The 25357-nt window shown below is 38.7% G+C and overlaps 1 protein-coding gene across 1 annotated transcript in view; it reads right to left on the bottom strand.

Annotated features, from left to right (window-relative positions):
- Window positions 1-25357, bottom strand: part of Vav3 (vav 3 guanine nucleotide exchange factor) — a 354621-nt gene that overhangs the window by 111775 nt on the left and 217489 nt on the right. The window contains exons 16-19 of the mRNA XM_013031889.1: window positions 19549-19650; window positions 19165-19265; window positions 10549-10574; window positions 4966-5011 (exon numbers count right to left, since the gene is read on the bottom strand). Coding sequence (XP_012887343.1) covers window positions 4966-5011; window positions 10549-10574; window positions 19165-19265; window positions 19549-19650 — 275 coding nt within the window. The remainder of the gene's footprint in view (window positions 1-4965; window positions 5012-10548; window positions 10575-19164; window positions 19266-19548; window positions 19651-25357) is intronic.

The raw sequence follows: 25357 nt of genomic DNA, 5'->3' as shown, positions 1-25357 counted from the left end.
ATTAGTAACATTGCTAAGCTTACTGTCACATAAGACAAGAAACTGCTAATGCAAGAAAAAATTACTTGAAACTGGTTGTTAGTGGTTTACACCTTTAATCCCAGCAACTCAAGAGGCTGAGATCTTAGGATCACCAACAAGCAGTCCCTGAGATTTTTATCTCAAATTAACCAGTAAAAACCTGGAAGTGGGGGCTGGGAAGGTGGCTCAGTGGTAGAGCGCTTGCCTTACATGCATGGGGCCCTGGGTTCGATTCTTTAGCACCACATAAGCAAAAAGAAAAAAGCCGGAAGTGGCACTGTGGCTCAAGTGGTAGAGAGCTAGCCTTGAGCTGAAGAGCTGAGGAACAGCGCCCAGGCCCAGAGGTCAGGCCCCATAACTGACCAAAAAACAAAAACAAAACCTGGAAGTGGAGATGTGACTCAAATGATAGAGTGCTGCCTTGAGAAAACTCTGACTTCAAAACCCCAGTACCAGCACAAAAGAACAAAACAAAAAAAGAAAAAGAAGTTATCTGAATTCCTTTCTTAATATAAGACCAAGAAAAAAGAAAAAGCTGGGCACTGGTGATGAGTGGTTCACACTTGCAATCCCAGCTATTCAGGAGGTTGAGACCTGAGAACCACAGTTCAAAGCTAGCCTGGGCAACAAAGTCCATGAGATTCTTAGTTCCAATTAATCATCCCAAATCCAGAAGTGGTGATGTGGCTCAAGTGGTAGAACACTAGCCTTGAGCACACAAACTCAGGGACTCAGGTTCAACACACACACACACACACACACACACGAAATGGATAAATGTTGATCTACTCAAAAGAGGAAGTGAATATCTTGAAAGATGCTTCTTGCTAAGAAATGGTTAAGACAACTCCTTGGTGAGTAAGAACTCAGCCGTTGTAAGTCACTGGTATCTTTTTTAATCAAAGAGATAAAGCACAAGTGAATCCGGAGCTCTCAGAAAGAATTCATCAATTTAACTATAATCTGTCCATTTACCATTCAAGGTTACCACAGATCACCGATGTATCTTCAGCTCAGAAAGGGAGTGAGCTACCTAAACATTTTTCATCAATCCATCTAATCTGTAAGCAGCACAACACCAAACAATACACCTAAATGTTCTGAACGCTAGTGACTGAGGACTTCAATACGGGATGCAGAGATACACAAATATAAGATATCTTTTTGCAGAAGTCTAAAAACATATACTCAGTGAAAAGCACACACACCCTGGCATACAGACTTGCCACATGCAAATGGAAATAAATCTTATACTTAGATGGAAGGAATTTTTTTAAAGCTCAGTCAGTATTAAAATTTAATTGGTAACTTTGACCTTGAGTGCCATTTTAGGTGAAAAATATTACACCAGTGCTTGGATTTTTCTTGAGATTTATGATCTCAAGCCTAGCACCTCCGTGTTCCTGAAATAATTGATCTGTCTGTTACAAGTGTTGTTTCCCTGATCCCAACATCTGTCTCAGAAACACAAGTACAAGTTGATGAAAATACCCTGTTCTATTTAAGCAATTCAAAGAAGCCTCCAGATTATGCAGCTAGCACATTATTATATTTTTAGAAACAGTCCAGATTATAAGTTGGTATGTTGCTTAGCACACAATAGAAGAAAAAGAAATAGAGAAAAGCCATTTGCAAATATTGTCTGTAAAGATTAAGCGCCATTATTAATAAGAGAGTTTTAAATGCACTAACAAGCCATATATAATACAGTGGTTGGGCTGACATCATTCTTGAATTTAAAAAGAATTGTACAATGTAAATTCAACCTGGGGGCTTATTTTCTTTATTATAATTATAAACACCAATAATTTAATGTAAAAAAAGGACTTCAACAATTATTGTTCAATCTGTAAAGGTAAACAAAAGATCATCAAAGCTACTCAATGGCAGGGAACAAAGGAAGATTTGAAAATAATTGTAAGGTAATTTCTTGCTTCAATGGAAACTCAGCATTCAAGGTATGTTTACAATGATAGGATGATTGGCAAATAACAAAGATTCTCCTCATGGCAAAATGACCAATACTACATAGTATGCTCTGATACAAATTCATTAATGGAATAAATACTATCATAGCATTTACTACATATTGGGTACTTTCAAAAGTACTCTGTCTGTATTACCTCATGGAATGCTCATAAGCACTTTGTAAGGTAGATACTGTTATTTGCCCACTTTCACAAATAAGAAAAGGAGAGTACATGAAAAGAAAGTAATCTGACCAAGGTCAACCTGCAAAAAAATAGCTAAGTCCAATCCTAAGCTCAGAGAAATGTGGCTCAGAGTCTGTGGCATGGTCCATTAGTACATCAGAGAGAGGAATAATAAAACCTTAAAAACCCAGTACAGAAAACAATATATAGTCACCACCAATTCAAACGTAGTAAGTCCTTACTTCTAACACAACTATGCATTAAGTTCTCTTCTACATAGAAGGTCTATAAAAAGGTATGTGGTTCACCTTTGCGCATGACTCTGAAATTTGAACCTGATGAAGTGCTTATACCTGGTTCCACAAACTGATTAATTTTTATTTTTCTATAAGCCACGCTAGGAGGGCCTGGAAAGTAGTCAGAGTGTTAGTGGTTGCAGATGTAAACAAAATTAGTTAGAAAAGGGAGGTTAAAAAAAATCAAATGAATTTCCATAGTAAAACAGAATGTTCCTGGAAGCAATCCTGAAGTCTCAACTTTGAAACAACTTGGATAAAACATACCCCACAAGTGTGGAAATCTGCTGAACAACAGCCCCATCAGAATGCACTTAAGACAGTTACCCAGCAGGAGTTAACTCTGAAGAGAGTATTTCCCTCCCCAACAGTATAACCCCTGTTTTCACTGTATTTGATGTTGGTATAATTTGTGGAAGGGAAGGGAAAAAACAAATTGTTTAAATAGGGATACAGGTGGACTCATTGCAACAATGAGATGTACAGGACGTTAGGTCGAAAAACGAACTTTACAACTTTGATGGGGGGCGGGGGATGGGAAGGGATGAGAAGGGGAAACAAAGGAGGAGGCTACAATGCTTGATAAGAAATGCACTCGTTACCTTGCCCATGTAACTGTAATCCCTCTGTACGGTATTTTCACAATTAAAAAAAAAAAAAAAAGAAACTTGACAACTGGCCAGTGGAAAGAAGCAGGAAGATAAAAATCAACCAAACACATAATTCAAGCCTAAATCCAAAGCTGCCCCCCCCCCTTGGAAGAAAAGGGGGATGTGGGGATGTCACCTCACCAGGTATTTCAACAAGATCATCAACTATTCTGTTAATGTGGGGGAAAAAATGAGAAATGTAATCAGACGCTCTTAATCGTGCCTAGTAGAAAACTATTCTGCATAGTTTTACAACACAACATACAAGAGTACTACTCTTACATTTGTAAATTTAGTCTTCACAAAGTTCTTAAAATCTATGAATTAAAATACCAGAAGAGTTGTATCTATAGCAAGCCATCCCCTTTAGGTTAAAAGAGTACAAATTCATTTTATGATTGATCTATCTGGCCATATTTGGATTTGGTGAATTCTCTGTAGTTTCCTCTCACATAATCTAATATCCTGGAAAATTCTGGCTATAAAGTAAATTGCTAAGAATTAACTGTGTCCCTACTGACACATTATGCACAGAGAAATCTACTTCTCTGGAGAGAAATAGACTAAATAAAAATACCCATAGAAGAAAGAAAGGACATTTAAAAATAACATTTGTAAAGGTTAGAAGGCATTCTGAAAAAGAAATACAATGCCCATACCAAAAAATTCCTATGTTCACAGTCATACACTCCTACCAAGTAGAAGCCACTTGTACAGGTTATCAGCATCCCCTGCAAAGTAGATTGCCTTGGGAAAGTCAGGTTATTAAATAGTAAACCAGAACCCTATGTTTTCATGGCTTCTTTTTTTTCTTTTTTAAACTCCCGTAGTTAAAAGATTTAAACTGATCTTAAACATGTGAAGCAATTTCTTGCCAGAGGCAACAATGCTCCTATATAAACCTCAGACAGCTCATAAACTAGCTGGGCTAATGATGGGTGTGGTTTCAGTTAAAAGCTATTATGCTTTGAAAACTAAACTTTACAACTAGGGGAACACTGCTTAAGAACAGCAAACAAAACAAAGCACACAATCCACTTTATTCTCCAGCTAGGCTGCCCTGAGATTTACTCTGGGGAGGTTGTGTGTCTGGTCTTCTTGACCGGTGAATACCTTTTACCTACAAGTGTTAGATGATCAGGTACAGAACAAAATATTCACTCATTAAACCATGGAAGGAGAAAAAAAAGAAGTAAATGGTAACATAAAGACAAGGCAAATCTCACAAAGTTAATCAGAAAATAACTTTGCTGCAGGTGAAACATTAGTCTCCAAAATGACCCTTGTTCAGAAAGTCTTAGACTCATGCTTCTGTTATGAAATCATATACAGATAAATAGATATATACATATGTATAGGTGTAAATGTAAATATACATATACATATATGTGTGTGCATATATATGTGTGTATATGTATACGTAAGTATATGTATGTATATATGTATACATACATACAGAATAAAGAAACTCCTAAATAGGGAGGGTTCCCATTGTATGCTTTCCCCTCAAAACACCAATTTTTAAGTGCCACTTTGCTAGCTGAATTTCTTACATAATTAAGAGGGAGAAAGGAGAGGGTGCTAGGTAGACTGGCATTCACAAGCCACTCTGAGGCTGCTCAGTAAGCAAATAACCAGCTCAACTGCTAGCTGTGGAGTGTGGAACTGGGGATTATTCAACTTGTGAATGATTTACACTTTAGACCTTCACCTCCTGGTCACCCAGTATATACCAAACTGCAAGGAGCAAAGGCCAAACAATCAGAATGGCCTTTCTCCAGCAATTTGTGTATGCATTCAGTCACTTCACTGACGTCATTACAGGATGTACAATCAGAGACACACCTGGATCCACTGGTCTGGGAGCCCTTCGGAGTCCATTGGTCCGTTTCTGTGCAGAAAAGGAAACAAAACAAAGATGTGTTGGTGATTTAGCATTATGAAATCATATTACCTCTGATAGATTGACCTTTGGGTGAAGGTCAATCAAACTGGCATTTTTTTTTCCAGTGTAAAGCATGGATACATTTGAGAGGGGGAAAAAGGCTCTTAACTGTTATTTTTGTAAGTTAACTTCATTATTTCTCCAATAAGTCTTCCCTTTGAATATTCTTATAAGTCATTGATATCAAAGAGAAATATTTTCCTACCAACTCTACAGACATTGTCACCGTTTTTAATTTTTTTTTAAACTCATAGTGACTGAAGGTCATAAGACAAAGCCAGGCAGCCATTGTTGGGTGGAAAATGGTCCCAGCTAAGATTATAAGCAACTGCCTTACGCTGATCTTGAACTCAGCTAGGTGGGTGGACTCTGATACACCAGTGGCTGAAGGTATCTCAAAACAAAATACCAAAGCTCTGCTTATAGGACACACCAAGTTGAGAATGGTGCTTCATCATGGATAAACTATACTTGAAAAAGACTTTATTTTTAAGCAGTTTGTGAAGACATGCAGTCTATAAACCTTCAAAATGAATCATTATTTTATTGTTTATTTTTTGCTCTGGTACTGGGGCTTGAATTCCGGGCCTGGGCGCTGTCCCTTAGCTGTTTTGCTTAAGGGTGGCACTCTACCACTTGCTTCGAAGCTCTAGCCACTTCTGGCTTCTTGCTGGTTAATAGGAGATAAAAATCTCACAGACTTTCCTGTCTGGGCTGGATTTCCAACCATGATCCTCAGATTTCAGCCTACTGAGTGGCTAGGATTACAGGGGCCCAACTGTGGATCCTCATGATAGAAAACAAATCCAGAAAAAGAAAAAACAACTGTATATTCTATAACTTACACATAAAATGAAAACCAAAAGATTTTTTAAAAAGCTTTGAAAATATACAATTACACATTTGATTTCACAAGCATTGAATTCATCCCCACCTAATAAATGTGGCGATCTCTAATTAAGAAGGGCTTGACTGTTTTTACTTTTTTCTCATTTACAACTGAATGAGAAGCTGAGTCTGGGCCACACCCATGATTCAGATTTTCACCACAGCAATTTTCTTTTTTTATGTTGGGGTTTGTGTCTGGGGTGGAGATGTGAGGCACGGTTGCATTGAGCACACACTTAGGCCTTGCTTATCAGCCATGAGTTCTTTGGGGTATTGTAAAAACAGGGTTTTTCAGGCTTCCAAAAGGGCATGGCAGCCCTACCTAGCAGATTTCCTGGGTTCTCAGGTGAAAGCCAATTGGAAAAACTTTAGAAACGTAACTTTTGTTTTTTACCCCCACTATTTTGAAAAGAGATTCGTAAGAGACTAATAGGATCATTAAAATCATCATTTGAAGTCCTGTTGAGCAAGACAGATCACTTTACTGGAAACGATAATAAAAGAGTCCTGTGAAGGAGAGAAAAATGTTGCTCAGGACTTCTAGGTGGCTGAACTAGAAAGGGGAATCTTGACAGTTACATAAAAAGCAAACTGCTTTCAAAGGGAAAACAAAACAAAACTCTTTTCTACCTGGAATTTCACAAAACCTTTTGGACATCTCCATATTGGACAACACCAATGGCATTATTTTCAGCAGGACAGTAAACAATGACAGCTCTCTTGCCTCTATTTATTTGTCACATATCCCAGAACCTCTTTCCACTGACTTTTGACTACCAAATGCCATGGGAGGTAAGAAAGAAATTCAACGTTTTGGTGTGAGTCCTAGAATTCCCCACGTCTTGACTGGTTTGAAAGTAAAAACTTTAAGTAAGAAGAGAACCTGAGTTCAAGAGCAACCCTGAAGATTTTTAATGGTTATGCAAGTATTCAGAGTATAGATTAGTGAAGACAACTGAGTTCAAAATCAAATCTCTTCTGGTTTTATCCTCTATAAAACGTGGATATCATAACAACACTTGTTTCATAGGGCTGCTGGGAAGAATTCAGTGAGTTCATTTATGTTAAATGCATGGAATAGTTCTTGTCAACTGGCAAGGATTTTTAAATGATAGCTTATGAGTACTATCATTATTATTAACTTCATGGAAATTTGAATGTTTCAATTCACATCAAAGATAAATGCTGCTTCTAGGTTATTGCTGTGCTGTTTGTTGTTGCTGTTGTTTGGGGAGGTTGGTTGTTTTGGAGATTGGGTCTCACTATTCTTGGACATAAAGAATTATCCTGCTTCTGCCTCCCAAGTAGGTGGATTATAGTCAGACACCTATGCTATAGTCTTGTCTTACCGTTTGTGTTTTCAGTGTTCCTGGTGAAAAGCTGTTGCAAATCAGTCACTCTCAAAACAAAAACTTTTCTACAGAAAAGGCAGACACTAGAATAAACTATGTAGTAAAAGTTTCGGGGTTTTTTTGTTTTGTGTTTTTTTGGGAGGGTTTTGTTTCGTGTTGTTTTGTTTGCCAGTCCTGGGGCTTGAACTCAGGGACTAGGCACTGTCCCTGAGCTTCTTTGGCTCAAGGCTAGTGCTCTACCACTTGAGCCACAGCACCACTTCTGGCTTTTTCTGTTTAGGTGATACTGAGGAAGCAAACCCAGGGCTTCATGCATGCTAGGCAAGCACTCTACCACTGAGTCACCTTCCCAACCCAATGAATGAAATTTAAAACGTAGAAGATTTTAAAAATGAGAAATTTTAGGTATTTAGCTCATTTGGATAAACTGAGATTTACTGTACTTTAAAAGCCCCTAAAATGCATTCTGTATTATAAAAAAATGGAATATATTTTTAATTATTTTTAAATAGTTATACAAAGGATAGCCATTCACAAAGCATTTTATGAATAAATGCATTATGAGCAATCTCACTCCTTTCAACATTCTCACCCATGTCTCCCTTCCTGCACCCTTCTTAATTCTGTAACCAGTACATTGAATTCTTGATTGCATTCTCCCTCTCCTCTCTTCATTCATCTACCCCTTTCCCCTTGACACCTCCTCTCCTCCCCCTTTCAAGTACCAGCTTCCTAGAGTTTATTTTGTTGAACTTTGACTTGGCTTTTCTAAGGAATTATACTATTTGAGTTGTTCGGAATGTGTTTCAACCGTTATCCTGGCACCCCTAACTTAGAGCCTCAAGACTTTGGAAAGAAGAGGGAAGGCAAGAAGGACCTATGGATTTCTCTGGAGGCTCTCAGTTAAACTCCAGGAAAACTAGGAAACCCATCCTTGGCCCTTCTCAGTCTCTTCTGATCTACTAGGGGGTGGGGGAAGGGCACACCTAACTCTATAAGCACTACCAATATTTCTTGTTTCACTATCTATTACCTTGTCTTTGCCTTTAACAAAATACTCTTAGTGTCCAATAATCTCTCTGTCTTTTCTTATCTCTTTGGGGAAATAAACTAATTCTCTCTGCTGATTTTACCAATAAAACAAGCAAAGCTCCATTTGTTACATGGAAGCTGGCTTTGCTCCTTCTGTTTTAAATGGCACCAGAGACTAGAATACAAGTAGCTGAGCAGGTATGTAATGATAAACTCACATCTTATAGTCAGAGAGAGTCATATAGAGAGCTATAGTGGATGTCAGATAAAAATGTCCAGGAATTGTTACAGAGACCTATGTATGAGTCGTGGAGCTATTGAAAACTGACCTACCCTGAGGAAGACATATAATTAAAAAAAAATTCACAATCATAGGTATTGAAAATGAGACAAAAGAGAATTCTAAACCAGTACAAAGTAAGAAAGAAGGTCTTCCAAAAAAGGGAAAAAACTGCATTCTTAATATTCTTTGCTATACCTTTTCCTTAAATCAACCAAGATTTCCAAGTAGCTTGACAAAAGAGATTTTTTTCACTCAAAGTAGACATTATTAGTGTAGTCACACATTAAATAAAATTATACTTGTTATGTTTAAGCAAAAAAAAACCATCTCTAAAAATGATGCTACATTTAAAAACACCAATGTGAGAATTAATTCATTAATAGGCTTATGTGAAAGTTTGAAGAGTATAAAGTGTTCTGGAGAATTAATAATGTGAAAAATTAACCACTTCTTATTAGCACACTTCATTTCTGTAAATGCAACTATTTCACATTGCCTCATCATTTTCTCAGGAAAAAATAATAATACATGTATCTAATAGGATAAATGTTAAGTAATACCAAGACAAAGTTCAGAGTTCAAGAATTCAGACTGGGTGAGAAAGGAAGGCAGAAAAGGCTGCTTTGACAAAACCATGTTACCAAAACAACACTGATCACACAGACATTTTTTTTTTCAAGTTCCATTTGGAAACACTAAAAGGAATTGTGGTTAATTTGTTTGCCTGAAAGAACTTTATGGCCTGTTATTTTTAATACTTTTGCCTTGTTATATATTTTTTCATCTAGCTCTGGATTATAAAGTAAACTCAACTTATATATTAAATTGCTGTTTCCCATGCATTGTACTCATAAATTGATAGGTTGAATTGATATCCCTTTGAACAACTACTTAAAGATAATAAAAAAGAAGAGGGGAAAAAAAGAATTGTATCAGATTCTTAAGCCCTTTCTTATGTAAATTATGTTCTTCTGCAGCCCCCCAAATAGGAACACGTGTCCCATATGACATCTTGTTGTACTTTTCATTATTTTTACCAACTATGTAAATACAAATTGATTATACATACACAAAGAACATAATAATATATCACTTTCATAGAGTTTTGCTTTTTATTTTTTAGTTCAGGGGCTTGGTATAATTTTTAAATAAGAATAATTGGTACATATTAAATGACATTTTTGTCATCCTGTTAATCAGAAACTCTCAGACTACTGTATTTTTGCTTCATATTACTAAACACACATTTTTGTATTGCATTTCCCTATACTATTTTTCCAAACAGTCTTTTCTATAATTTTGCATTATCAGGTTAAAAAAATTGTCACTCTTGGCTGATGGCCAATGTAATGGTGTTCAGAATATGTCAGTCAAAGTTTTCATTCTTTTCTACTTTTTCAAGTTGTTTATTCCAAGAGGTAACAAGGATTGCATACTTCTAAATCATGACGAGTTAAACTGCATTCAAGCAAACAGACATGTTACCGGATCTTGATGTGACCAATAGGACATGGTGCAAACCGTGTTATTGCTCAAATAGAAAGCTGCTAGAAATGTGAAACAATATCCTAGCAGCAACAATATGAGAACTATCAGTATAGGCGAATGCTGGGTTTGGATAAAACATTTCAGGACAGAAGAGAAGTCTACCAGTTTCCTGCACTGATGAGCATCATTCCTTCCCACAGAAAGTTCTCTTTCACACAGAGTCAAAATAGCGACGTGTGCCCTCAACCTAAAACTTCCAAACTAAAACCGACAATTCCTCTGACTTCACGCAAGGAATTTCATAGAGGATTACTCTATTCCATCTCTCTGGATCATCTTAAATAGCACATCGAACATTGGAAAGGTGCAAGCCTGCTTAGGTTAGTAAACAACTTGGAATACAAAGCTTATATAAAACAAAATTTAAACATCAATCTTACCTCTGATGGTTTGAGCGGCCCTGGTTCTGAAACAAATGTGAAAATTGGCATTGTCAGTGCAAAGTTATTTGGGTCGGTTAGTTAGCAAACTCAGCCTGTCCTCTGCAGCGTGGCAAGACACTTTGGATTTGTTTTCTTAACTGCTACCTGTAATATATTTCCAGGGTCCCTCAGGCTGGGCTAGTAATTGTTTTGCAACTCGGGTTCTCTTACCTTATTGGCTTGTCAGAAGCATGACTCATAGTTCTAAATGACTTCTAGGTTAACCTTAACTTTTTCAATTGTACATTAAGCAATGCCAATCCAACCATGTAAAACTCCTTAAAACCAGAGTTTAAACTAGATTTATATGCAAGATACTTTTCTTTCCACACATGTTAAGAACTGAAACACACTAAGTAGCAAAGGTATTGCACTGCACTATTTTTGCCAACTACAAACTTACATCTGTGTAGGATTCCATATGAAGAAGTGTTCCAGAAAGTAGCTTTCCAGTGACCAACTGTCCTTCATTTTTCTTTTTGAAAACAAAACTAGAGCATTTTTTTGTTTATTTTCTTTTTTGGTCGGGGGTGAGGGGGGGTGTCGAATCCAAGCCATTGCACTTGCCTAGCAAGTGAGATCCAACCCAGCCCCCAAACTAGAGTTTGATATAGAAATAAAAACTTGAGTCAGGATTTGATCAAACACTCATTTTCCTGGCATTCTAAGTTTACTTTTTTTTATAAACAGGGCAACTTCTCAACTCCATTTCATTTCCTGAAATTGAGTGACAGTTATAAGCGACTCTGGGCTCTTAAAGTGAGCTACTGTGGTTCAAATGCAAAGGATCCCTTGGAGTTAAAAAATGTGCACTATGAATGGAAAACCGGTGGGCAGGTTTGTGTGTGTGCTTGAGTGCATGACTGTGTGTGCATGTGTGTGAGTGTGTGTGTGTGTGTGTGTGTGTGTGTGTGTGTGTATGTGTACCTTGTCCCATACCTAGGAGCACCTAGCTATGTTATAATCACCCCCAGACTGAGTGAAAAACCCTTTACTGCTGTGAGCCCGGATTTGAATGGGCATCTCTGTAACAGAATGATTCTTGGGGAAAGGATCTGAGAAGAGAACAGGCAATTGAAGGAGAGGACAGGAAAGCATGGGTGGGTCTAAGCTAGAGCTCTGTAGGGTGTTTCTCTAAAAGGCTCTAAGAAGCCCTGAGGCCAGAGTTCAGGGAAAACTCCTACCAGAACACCTGAGAGCTGCCAGACTGCTTTATGCAGGTAGACTGCCTGGGGCAGTAGAACTAGATGTTGGTTTGGATTTTTGCTTTTTACTTTCCTTTTCTTTTCCTTTCCTTTTTTTTTTTTTTAAACTGCTCTGGATTAATGACAATGGAAAACTTGGGAGCAAGAAGTCTGTATCCCTTTGTCAAGTTCAAATCCTACCACTCTGGCTCTCTCAGATGACTGTCTTCCATGAAGGTATGCTTCCCCAGGCCTAAAATCAGCACTTGGAAAGCAATACTCCGAGTGCTTCTATTTCCTCTTCTGAAGCTCACACTTTTAGGAGGGCTGGTTTGGAAGAGGGTCTATGAAAGTATCTTCTGTCTGGCCTATATCAAGTATCAAGTTATGTGAACATGAGTTCTTTGTTTGTTTTGTTTTGTTTTTTTCCTTGTGCTGATTCTGGTGCTTGAACCCAGGGCCTGAGGATTATCCCTTACCTTTTTCACTCAAGGCTAGTATGCTCTACTACTTAAGCCAGTTTCATTTCTGGCTTTTTTTTAAAAATTGGAGATCAAAGTCTCATCCACTTCTTTGCCTGGGCTGGCTTTGAACCAGGATCTTCAGATCTCAGCCTCTTAAGCAGGCAGAATATAAGTTTTTGATCCAAGGAGACTAAAGATGTTGGGTGAGCATTAAGTAGTGATTCCTTAATCTTACAGTTTACATGCTTATTAATGAGTATAGACTCATCTATATGTACTTAATTTCAATTAAAATATCTAGTTATTTTCCGGTTTCTTTTCATGCAAACGTTTTAGTGCCACAGCGAAGGTCTTTTGTATAATGCTTTAAATGTATTATTTGTGGCACAACATCTATGAATAGATCACGTGGCCATAACTGTCATACGAAGCTTTACAAAGGTCCTCTGGGTACTCCTTGATGTCTAATTCATACACACATCTTCACCCAAAGACCAGATCCAAAATGGAAGAACCTGCATTACAGGCTCTTCATGTCTTATGGAAGACAGCTTGGCTGTGAATTAGTCAGTTCTTTGTACAGATGAGGAACTGTCCACAGAACCCAGGAAGGCATGAGGCCCAGTCCCCTGAATGGACTGATGCAAGAGGAAGAACAAAGTAGACAGACCCCTTCATTTCCTCCCCTTCTGTCTCTTGATTGCTTTCTTTGGTATATCATCAAGACAATGTTTTCCACAGAACACTCACTGGAGACACAAAGAACTGAATGACACAAAGCCCCCTCTGGGTTCAAGAGTGAGATGAGGCTTAGTGCTGGGTGAGATTCCCACTGCAAAGGTATGGAGCTGTTTCATAAGATTCTCTTTTCTTTGCCATCATCCCCATCTTGATGGCCACTGCATCTATTTACCCTACTGCCCAGAACAGAGGCCCAATGCTTCTTATGGACATGGCATGGAGCAGCCAGCCCTCTGACCTACTCTAGTTGTGTCAATGACATAGACAGTCTGACAAAGTCTAAGTTTGTAAGCACTCACCTCTTAGGTAGGGTTTGTAGAAGAATCTGTTCAGAGTGTAGAAATTGGTTTTGCATTTGTGACCATGGACCTCTCCTTTACAGAAATAATCTAAATTCTCATGGTGTAAAAACTTGTTGACTTAGACAGAAAAACCTCACAAACATTCTATCATAGGTATTTCAAATAAAAGATTGTTTTGGGCTGGAAGAATGGAACCAAGGCCTTTTCCTTTGGAGTATTCTGTAGAACAGCTGGTCTAATTTGGAAGGGCACAACCTCATCCTTTTATTTCTTCTCAGTTTATGCCAAAACCATTATGCAGGGCAGTTAGATCTCTGAAAAACTGTGTGTTTGTACAGGTCAGTACTGGATCTGGGATATCATCATCCACTGGATCAGATTACTACCATCCAATGTTCTTTGGCTGAATTCTGACCTGGAAGAAAGTTTGCTAGTTGAGATCTGCTATTAAAAAAAAAATAATACTAATGTCTCTCTCCTGGGAACTTTCTTTGGACAGTAATTCAATCCTTCAAGTTTCTAAAACTTTTTAATCCTCAACTTGTCTTTACCCTGCAGCCTACTTCTCAGACTCCTATTGATCAAACTATAAAATGTTCTTACCCTTTCAAGAACCTTTCTAGATGGTGACTCACAACCCCTGGAGGGGTTTATACCTTGCATTCTTTCATCACGTCCCAACGGGTTGAATGTAATTCAGAGAAGTGGTAAGACCCGAGCACTTACAGAACTCCTGCTTCCATGCCAACAGAGCTCAATGTGCATATTTGTGTAAGATAAATCCTTTTCACAAAGGTCTTACACCCCCATTCTATAATTCACTTGGTTAAATACAAAATGCAGCCCAGTTACATTTGTTTTTCCAACATAAGTGGCCGACCTTCTTTCACAAGTTGCTTTGTCTCTTATCTGGGGTGCTATTTCTTAAGACTAGACAAATCAGTGTCCAGTAAGATCCCTTGTCACCAAAGGAACCAACGAGAGCAATTACCAGTATGATTACTGAATGTGCATGCTTTGCCCTCATGTGTTTCTGTGATACACAGAATTACAGGGCAGCTGGATTGAGCAAATTGTAGAGAAGGTTTCACAAATGCTATGTCTGAAAAGGAAAACAATTTTTTTTAGAAGGAGAGAGGAAGAAGAAGAAGAAAAAGTAAAAGGAGGAGGAAGAAGAAGCAGCAACAAACCATAAATAATATTTGGAAAGAGGCTTTGATTTCAAAACTCTTTTTTAGAGCTGTAAAAGAATCCAGCCATACAAAATAGTTCCCAATTCACTTTAATAATTATTAACGTATCATTAAACTTACCCAACAAGTTAAATGGAAGGAATAATAACTACTCTTGAATATAAAATTGTCTTGATGAGGAAAAAAAACAACCCTAATTTTTAGAAAAGGTTTTAAGTACTATCCAACCAAACTAAAGTTATTATTTTTTTGTTATGAAATCAGTGTTCAAGCTCCATTCGCTTCATATCAAAGCAACATGGTAGAAGGCCCAAATAAAACTGAGATCTAAAAGATTTCCCTCTCATCCTAAAACATGCAATGCTGTTTATGAAAAATGCCACTTTGGGATGCAGGTTCTAGGTAAGATGCTTGCAGGTTTAAACACTTCAGATATCAAGACAACCTCCTTCTAATTAGAGAAAATTCCAGCCACAGAGCCAGCAAGCTGGCCTAGATTTTAAAAAAAAAAGCGATTAAACAGGTAAGAGAATAGGAAAAGTGCTTCTGTTAAATATTAGAGCAGCTGAGGCTTGCATTCCTGCTAAAGGAAAAGTTGTCTGCCCCAGCAATATTTGCCTTCCAATGTTACTTCCTTTGTTTAAACTTGAAAGATGTAGAACAAACTATATTGATCACCATCAGAGCAGGAAGTAGACCAAGGGGTTTTAGTCATGTATTATCGTGGGGTAGGAGTGGGGGGATATAAATGAGTGAAGGTTACTGTCTAGGATTAAACTTTCTTGGTGTGTCCTATGAGAAACACATGCTACCCTAGAATTACCCTTTGTAGTAGCTTGTTGAGAGAGACTCATATAATGGAGTTCATACCTACTCATTATTAACGCTGGAAAGTTTTCAGCGCACACTTCACAGCCCGTGTATGTGTTGATTATCAGGGTTGCTATGGTGACTGCAAAGGAGTCAAATCAAGTTCAGTGAAAGAAAGAGACTAGAACTGTTGGCCCTTATTTGTATCCAGGCAAATGGTCAAATGTGAAGATGCAAACTAATCACCCAACTCTTCAGATTCATTTCTAGGTTGAATACTTTGTCTTTTTACAAAAAATAAATTTATGTTGTTTTCATTCTTCAAATGTACTTAATTTAATATTCTATCATAGTGATATATTAGTATGAATAGAGTACTTCTATTCAGAAACGCACTGCAATTTTGGCAAGTATTTATTATCAGGCTGAATGAAGACTAGATTCAAGGAACATAGAACATGAAATATGAAAGTTTTCTGAATTCAGGAAAGACAATGACTAACTTTAGAAATAATAAGCTAACTTTAGAAAAAGAAATGTCTAAAAGATATTTTATGCCTGACATTAGTGGCTCACGCAGTCCTAGCTACTCAGGAGGCTGGATCTCAGGAATGGAATGAGGATCAGGAATGGAAGCCAGGTGTGAACCCACAGATTTTTGCTTGGAGGAAAACTGCTTTGTGGGACCACTGAAACCCCCAGTAAGCTAAACATATGAGAAGTTTCCTGGAACTTGGGACAGGAGCTGGGTATTAGTCTGACCTTGGAAACTAAATGAAATATAGAGCTAAACTAATTAGAGACAACTTAATTCGGACCACTAGAGTGTGATCAAGGTGTGGTTAATGATTGGCAGAGAGCAGGAAAAGGAAGAAAGTAAGGCAGAGTTTAGAACTACAAAAGAAAGGTAATAGATTCAGAGAGAGGTAGTGAGACTCCAGTAAGAATGTTCCCAATGGAATTGACCAGGAGTAGATTTCGCTAAAAGTGAGGTATTTGGGGATCACTGTCTTGCTACTTATTAACCAAACCCAAATGTTCCCTGCCAAAGGCCTGATGGCCGATATCATGGGCATGGGCCTTTCCGTGCATAAATAGTATGAAGTTCTCCTTCATTTGTCCAATGGCTACTCAAGCCTTAGTTTCTACAAAGATGGAATAAAGATCTTTATAAGGTCCCAACCCTCCTAAACGTATAATGATCTTTAGGTGTTCATGCCCTGCATTTTACCTGTTTATCTGCCATTTCAATGGTCTATGTGCTCACTAAGTTACATACCACATGTTCCCTGAGGTTCTTATCATTGAGCCTAATTGAAGAGATCAGCTAGGAGATAAATATAACAGAGATGATCAGTTCCAGGGAAAAGTACAGGACTGAAAAGTCTAAGAAAACCCAGATGCTGAACTTATCAGAAAATGTTTTCAAAACTGAGTTAATATTTTCAGAAAGGAATATATTTATCAAATACATATGAGAAGGAAAGATACTAAAACAGACAACTTATACTATATATGTATATGTATATATGCATATAAGCATAGTAGATACATGAATAGATACACATTTACATACATATATATGTGTCTGTATATATATATACACATATATATACATATGTGCGTGTGTGTGTGTGTGTGTGTGTGTGTGTGTATGAGTAAAGGAAACAGCACTGAGAGCTGGGCGAGAAAGGAATGGTAAAATCTGACTAAATGACCCAGGACATTGCACTGCATATGAAAATGTTGGGAAATTAATTATAAAGAACAGAAAGTTTAGTAGGCAAAAGAGCAATGTAATTTAGCCTTGATTTTCAAAGACCCTTAAAGATCATTTCAGCAATTGTAGAGAAGGAATAAGATTGAGAGCAGAGAATCAGGAAAATTTTCAAGTTGTCCAAATTAGCGACAATAGGTTTTCTATCTACAGCAATACTATACACATGGATTCTATACACACTTAAGAGGAAAGAAAACAATGGCTAAGTTGCTTTTTGCTGCTTAAGTGGAGATAAGCATCTCATGGACTTTTCTGCCCAGACTGACTTCAAACCAAGATCCTTAGATCTCAGCCTCCTGAGTAATGTGAGCCATAGCGTCCAGTTCTAGGTTGACAACTTTGTAAACTGTTTCCAACCTTCCCAGACAGATTAGGAGAGAAGCTGCTCTCTTTTGCCTCCCAACCTTGAGAAAACTGCACCAGCCCTCAGTGCCCTGTCCTCAGAATGGGCCTCCCTGAAGACAAGGAGTTTATTGGCAAAGATGCTCAGTGGCAGTAAGGCAGGAACAGGGCAGGTACCCACACGGTGTCAAGATCTTTGCCCTCACAGCACCTGTGCCTGGCCCAGAGACTGGCACAAGGCCTTCTGAAATGCCTACTGAAGGAGCTGAGGGAGAGAGCGGACTGGGTTGGATCTGAGTCCCTTCAACAGGAGTCACCTTCTCTACAACTGCCCCTTTTCTGAACTCAGCTCTGAAATGAGCTCCTCTCCGTTTCACTCTTCTTCACATTATCCAAAATAATTCAATGTCCACCTTTTCCTTTGGGAAAATCAAAGGTTGACATGGCTACCTTTTGAACTCAAGCTGTTAAAGATCCTTTCTTGCGCTCAAAAAAGTTCTACTGATTTTTGAAAGGTCTTATTGATAAAACACAGAGAAACTCAGGGGGAAAAGGACAAAGAGAAAGCAGAAGAAAGAGAAAGAAGAAAGAGGCCAGAAAAGAAAGGGAAGAGAGACAGCCCAGGAGGAGCAGAGAGGAGCCAAAGGCTATTGAATGCGTAATTGCCAACTAGCTCATGAAACCACCACAGGGTACTATTTTTCAAATCCAAGGAGAAAATATTTACATAAAATCCAAAGGAGCCAGGCTCTTTGTTAAATGCTGGAAAATGGCAATGTATTCAATTCATTAATTCATGAATTAGTCTATGTAATATTTACTTGAGCTACATTTCTTCTTTAAGAAAGAAGAAATGAAAAAACTAAAGAAAATTCTCTTTCTGTTTTGTTTTTCAGTACTCTGTGCTTGCTAAATTCGTGCACGGTTGGTGGTACAATTAAGAACTGAGGTTAAGCCAGGTGCAGGTGGCTCATGCATGTAGTCCTAGCTCCTCAGGAGGCTGAGATCTGAGGATCAAGGTTCAAAGGCAGGTCGGGCAGGAAAGTCTGTGAGATTCTTATCTCCAATTAATCACCAGAAAACTAGAAGTGGTGCTGTGGGGCTCAAGTGGTAGAGTGCTACTTGCCTTGAGCTGACAAGCTCAGGGACAGCGCCCAGGCCCAGAGTTCAAGTCCCATGACTGACAAAAAAAAAAAAAAGAATTGAGGTTAATAAGTGACATAAACCATCCAGGTCCCTCTTGAAGATGTATGCTTCCTAAATCCACATAGAAGCCTGACAAATTTTAAATATTTCATTTTATTTAAGTTGCGTGTGTGTGTGTGTGTGTGTGGTGTGTGTGTGTGTGTGTGTGTGTGTGTGTGTGTGTGTGTGTGAATGTGGGCTCACGCGTGCATTGGGGCTTGAACTCAGAGCCTGGATTCTGCCTATCCCTTAGCTAGTGCTCTACCACTTGAGTCATAGCTCCACTTCTGGCTTTTCGCTGGACTTTCCTGCCTGGGCTGGCTTCCAACCACAATCCTCAAATCTCAGCGTCCTGAGTAGCTGGCATTATAGTCATGAGACTATAAACACTTTAAAAAGCAAGTCATGTAGAAAAAATCCACAAGTATTTTGTACAGATTTCCAATTGTGCTTATATCAAAAGAAAATATGTTACAATAAAAACATATCCAAAGAGTAAATTAGGCTTTAATTATGTGCAGCAAATTTTATATCCTCATTAAAACCAGAATCCCAACAATAAACTTGACTTACCACCAGAATTCGCTCGGCCACAACTGTCTACTCTTCCCAAACATTCTTTGTGGGCTCTTGCTCCACACTTGAAACATAAATAGCCTTGATAAAATGTTCCTCTGAAAGGTAAAATTAGAGAGTGATGTATTAAAAGGTGTTAAATTCTGGCTGAATGAAATCATTAACACAAGAAGGGAGAGTCATATCAGTGTTTTGCAAAGTACTCTCCACAGAAGAAGAGGACTTGATTGACCAAGTCCAGGGATCATTAATAATCATCTGTTGGATCCCAATTGCCTATCTTCTCATTAGAAAATTCTGCCTCAGTTGCTAGAAACTCCTGAGACACTTAGCAATCATAGTAGTGTGGTTAAGCTGAGAAACAGGTCTGAGCAAGCTGACCTCAGGAGCATCTGGCAGACCTTGCAGGACGTGACCCGAGTGAACGTGTGCATCTTGAAGTCATGGCAATTGGAGTCTGCGAAGTCTGGCCTTATGTTAGATCTGCAAAAAGAGAAAAAGATACTTGTTCGAGGAAAAGATACTTGTTCAAGAAAGTTTCACTACAGAGTTAAAACTGAGATTTCTAAAGGCTAAATTCATCAAAACTGCATGGAGTAGAGATCTGATTCAGGCAAAAAAAAAAAAAAAAAACAACCAAAAAACCTATCAAATACCCAATGGATGATAAGCCAAAAATATGTTAGGCACTAAAGCATGCAAAAAACTCTGGCTGTGCAAGGAGCTGCAAAACAGAAGGTCACGAGCAATCTAATCAGAACTGTGCACTGCAAGGATTCTAGAACCACCCAGGTCAGCCTACTGGGAAACAGTGGAACTTGAGGATATTCACGCTGTGTGCTTCTTTTCTCTAGTCTTACCACTGAAGTATGTCTTACCACTGAAATATAAACTAGTAGGAGGCAGTGCCTTTCCAGAGTTCATCTCTAAAGAGCTGTGTGGTTTACAGAATGGTCTATAAAAAGGAATTTAAAAAAACAATGCATTGATCTCTTCATTAAGTTTTTTTTTTTTCCTATCCAGGCACAGATGGCTCATGCTTATAATCCTAGCTATTCAAGAGGCTGAGATCTAAGGATCCCAGTTTGAAAACAACCATGCAGGAAAATCTATGAGACAATTGTCTCCGATTAACCACCAAAAACCCAGAAGTGGAGCTGTGGGTCAAGTGGTAGAGTAGCAATCTTGAGCAAAACAACTAAGGGACAGTGCCTAGGCTCTAAGGTCAACCCAGTATCAGTACACAGACACACACACACAGACACACACACACACACACACACAAACTTCTTCCTTAACAAACAATTCACTTTCCTCAGAATCCAAATGCAAACTGTACAAAATTATGTGCATCATGTAGCTCTTGTGTTGTGTACACATATACAATAAAAAATTAGTGTGCATACCTCAAACTAACTTCATAGTGCAGTTAGCCTGTGCCAGACCCTAACATACCCACCTGATGTTCATTCCTTCATTTAATTTTTACCTCAGTCCTAAGCAACCATCATTAATAACAGTACTCATCAACAAACAAGGAAACTGTATTTACTCTGAAGTAAAACTCGAAGGAAATGATAAATGAAAAACTCCAATCCAGCTCTGTGTTCTTAGTAGCCACTTGAGCTACAGTAAGATGAGAGAGCCAGCAAAAATCACACTCAGTCTTTGGTAAGAGTGTTCAGAACAACTACATCTAAAATTATTTTAAATTAGCCATGACACAGAAGAGATCAGAAAATTCAGAACAGGGTAAACATGGTTATATGAATCAGAGGTAACACCTAGAAGGCTACAAGAACACACTCCAAGACGTTCCACACAATTTGAGACTGTAGGAAAAGTTCTGAGATACTGATGAGCTAGGATTTCCCCCTTTTATAAAATACAGCAAGTCTCAGACACAGAGCCTCAGCGTAATGAAGCATAACACAGGCAGGCGACCAGGCATCAATCTTTGAGATACCAAGAGAAGCCTTATGAAAAAACATTCAGCAAGGCAATTGGAGTAGCAGGCAGCGAGGCAGAAGTGTCAGAGAGGTCAGCCTTGCCATCCATCTGCTGAATATGAGAGTGCTAAAAATGAAATCAAATATTAGTGCCAGCTGGGATTTCTCTGCTCTGTGCTTCTGGTGACCTCGCTTTTTAGGAAAAATGTTCCCCGTGCACACTGAAAAGTATGACCATTTCCATAGAAACAGTTTTTGTGTTGCTGATTAAAAATTACAAAGCTCTTCTTCAGGAAGGGAAGGGGGAAATGCAAAGCTATACACATAGTACTCTGGTCGCACTGTTCAAAACACATTGGATTCTTGAGTCTACAAAGGAGCACAGAGACCCATGTGCTTAGCCAGAAAGAGCTGTTGTTCTTTTTTTTTCCCCTTTAGGTATCAAGGTAATACAGTCATAGATGAATTGTGAAAGACAGTTTCAAAACTAGGAACTTGAAGAATGTATCAGTTTGGAGTTTCCTCCAGGCAGAAACTTATGTCTACAGATTCCAAACAGAAAAGAGCTTAAGTAACGTCAGCAATCTGCCTTGGACCAGAGGTTGGACACCATTCTCTGGGGATGGATGAATGGATGGGTGGATGGACATGTAGATGGGTGGGTGGATGAAAGATGGAGAGAATGGATAGAATATGCACACAATTATATACATATATTAGCATATGCATTAGCGATGTGTTTGGACCATTTGTATTTAATTTTTTTTCTTTTTCTTCTTTTTTTTTAATTGTGAAAATACTGTGCAGAGGAGTTACAATTACATGGGCAAGATAATGAATACATTTCTTATCAAGCATTGTTGCCTCCTCCTTTGTTTCCCCTTCCTATCCCTTCCCATCCTCCCCCCTACCACCCTCCCCCCTTCTTCCAAAGTTGTAAAGTTCGTTTTTCAACACAACGACTTGTACATCTCTTTGTTGCAATGGGTCCACCTGTATCCCTATTTAAACGATTTGCTTTTTCCCTTCCCCTCCACAAATTATACCAACATCAAATACAGTGAAAGCAGGGGTTATATTGTGGGGGAGGGACATTTTATCGTCAAGTTGATGCATAGAGAGGTCACAGTTACATACATAAGGTAGTAAGTACATTTCTTGTCTAACTTGTTATCAAGTAACAAAGAAGTTGAGTTTTCAGGAGACAAAAAGCTGAAAGGAGAATCACAAACACACTATGAGATTTTTAAAAATCTCATGGATAAATGCAACTGAAAATACAACTACTGCTAACAGTAGTTGCCTTAAGGGAAATGAAAGGAAGTAGTGGGGTGGAAGGCGAGGCGAAACTGTCCCAGTTTCTTAAACTATAACTGCATATATTATCTTAAAAATCTCAAATCAAACATTAAAGAATAAAAGTTAACTCTATGACCCTCCAACTGCTACTGAGGCACTACTGAATATAAAAGCAAAGGAGAGGGCTGGAATCTGAAATTAGACCACCTGGGCTTAAATCCTCACTTGCAAATCAGGAACTGTGTGACCTCAGGCGAGTTGGAAAGTATAAAACAGGAATGCTAATAAAACCAAACTGGAAAGGCAAAGTAATGTACATCAAGTGCTTAGCATACTACCAAGACCCAGAGCTAGTGTTCAATCACGGCGGGCTCTGGTTTATGAAGGGCTGACAGAGAATCCACAGGACCATGGTGTGACAAGGAATGTGCTCTATGAACCCCATAGTCTCTTGATTGCTCAAAAGCAACTTCCCAGAAGATTGTCATTCTCTGGGGATTTTCTAGTAGGAAGTTGCTCAGTGTCCTAAAGATCAGAAATGATTCTTTAGGTGCAACAGAAGTAGACTTTTGGGGAGAGGATGTGTATGAAAAAGCCCAAGGAACTGGAAAACGTCATTCCATGGTAACCTACATATTCTGTCTCTCCAAGAGGATGTAGAGGCCAAAGTGAGTGAGCTGGAGGATGGGACCAGCTGGGAAGGGAGATGAGGGGAAGAATGCGGAGAAAGCTCAGGATTGATAGGCTGGGAAGACACAAGGGTGAGAAGAGTCAATGGTGTCACCTGCTGCACACAATTACACGCATAGAATTCATACTCATGCACTAGACACGTTGCTGCTCTTTGCCTGCTTTTCCTCAGCTGACACTTCTCACAATCATTCACTCACTCCATGCATAAATATTGATTAACTATCCTTCAGACAGGCTCTAAGGCAGGGACAGAAAGATCATCCAGCCACAGACAAGGCAATGCGCAGGAGATGAGGTGAGAGCTAAGGGTCAAGAAAAGAGGAGGGATTTTTATACCAAGGATGGATTGACCGCACATTTAATCAACAAGAAGAAAATCCTGTGACTACTAATAGAGAATTCCTTAGAATCAGACAAGAGGGGAGACAGCAAAGCAAAACTATGGGATGGGGCTGTCTACAACTGTGAATTGAGGATCTACAGATAAAATGCAACTCTATATAAAGAGTTTTGGTAACCTCCTATTGATCTATGACAATCTATTTTGTAGAATTTAGATGGAACACTGTAGGCTTCTCAGTAAACTGGTCCCATTTCTTTTGCCTCACACAAAGCCCACTTTCAATAAAAGTGCACACAATCAGGTATTTATGGGACAAGTTATGCTGACATTCTTTTGTGTATCAGTACTGGGGTTTCATTGGACAATAGCTCTTAGCTTTCTCCACTCAAGGCTGGTGTCCTACCACTTGAGCCACACCTCCACTTCCGGCTTCTTAACTAACTAATTGAAGACAAATGTCTCACAGTCTTTTCAGAACCACAATTCCCAGTTTTCAGCCTCCTGATTTGCTAGGTTAAACAGGAGTAATCCACAGGCACCCCCCCCCCCCCGCTTATGCTGACATTCTTAAAGACTCCTCATAGTTTCCTGGGTTCTGGAATGGTCTCTCCTCACCTGGCTCTGTCACCAACACTAGGTTGAGAGCCCATATCCCATCAGCCGGGGTTCCTTCTCTATCCTCCAGATATGCACTTCCAGATGTGCTACAACCTCCAAATGCAGCACCTACAAAAGCTCAACTGGTATACCTGGCATTTCTGATTCCATCTTTTCACCAATCAACGTCAAGTTTCAATGCATTCTTCCCTCTCCCTTCTATTCTCTGTAGTGGAATTTCTCCAATTTCTCCCAACCTCTTCTTTCTGCCAACTTCTCTTTTCTGAAACAATGGGTGACTTCAATCTTTAAAAATACCTCCTCAAAAAGGTTACCAGGTACCAGTGGCTCACATTTGTAGTCCCAGCTACTCAAAAAGCTGAGATCTGAGGATCAAAGTTAGAAGCCAGCCTGGGAAAAAGAGTCTGTGGGAGTCTTATCTCCAATTAACCACCAAAAAGTTCAAAGTGGATCTGTGGCTCGAATGGTATAGTGCCAGCCTTGAGAAAAAAAAAAAAAAAACCTAAGAGACAGAACTCAGGCCCCGAGTTCAAGCCCCAGTAATGGCACAAAAATAAAATCTAGATATACTGATGACTACTGGCATGCTATGTGAAACAGACTGAGGGGAACCGGTTACCAGAGTAGAAGCTGAGAGAAATGCTGAAATTCAGATATTTCAGCCTTTATAATGTCTGACTTGATGCTCTGTGGCCACTGGAATAGACCTTATAGACTTTCACTGACTTTGTGCAGTACTAGAAGAAATCCTATCCCTTGCAGTGGCCTGTTAGTGTACTACCTCCCCTCTGGCTATGTCTGAGGACAGGGGCCACACCTTCCTTTTAATGTGTCTCTTCCTACAATCATCCAACATTCCACCAGGAAGATTTCACTGCTAGATATTCTTGGTTGATAGAAATCAGTAAATGTCTTTCTACTGAAGTGTTTTCTTTGTTTTCAAAAGGCTGCCCTTGGCCACAATATCAGATATGAGAGATGGAGAAAGAAAAGGAAAGATAAAAAAATATTTTTACTAAGCCCCAAAAAAATCACATCAATCATATCAAAAGAAAACTAAAAAAAAACATAAAAACATAATGACTAAATTTCAACCATGTGTCACACTTCCTATTAATTTACCCACATTCTCTTCTTTATGAGAAAATAGTTTTTATAAAAATTAAAATACCATATATTTTAGTAGTAAGCACAGCAGTGCAGTGGTAGTCATTTTTTTTTAAATCTATGTATTTAAAACACACATTTCTCTCTTAATCATGAACACAAATTCCTTGTGTTACTTGCA

Source organism: Dipodomys ordii, unplaced genomic scaffold, assembly GCF_000151885.1.
Source record: "Dipodomys ordii isolate 6190 unplaced genomic scaffold, Dord_2.0 Scaffold146, whole genome shotgun sequence".
NCBI lineage: Eukaryota > Metazoa > Chordata > Mammalia > Rodentia > Heteromyidae > Dipodomys > Dipodomys ordii.
Note: the sequence above shows the minus strand (reverse complement) of the source record. Positions and strands in the feature narration are given on the sequence as shown.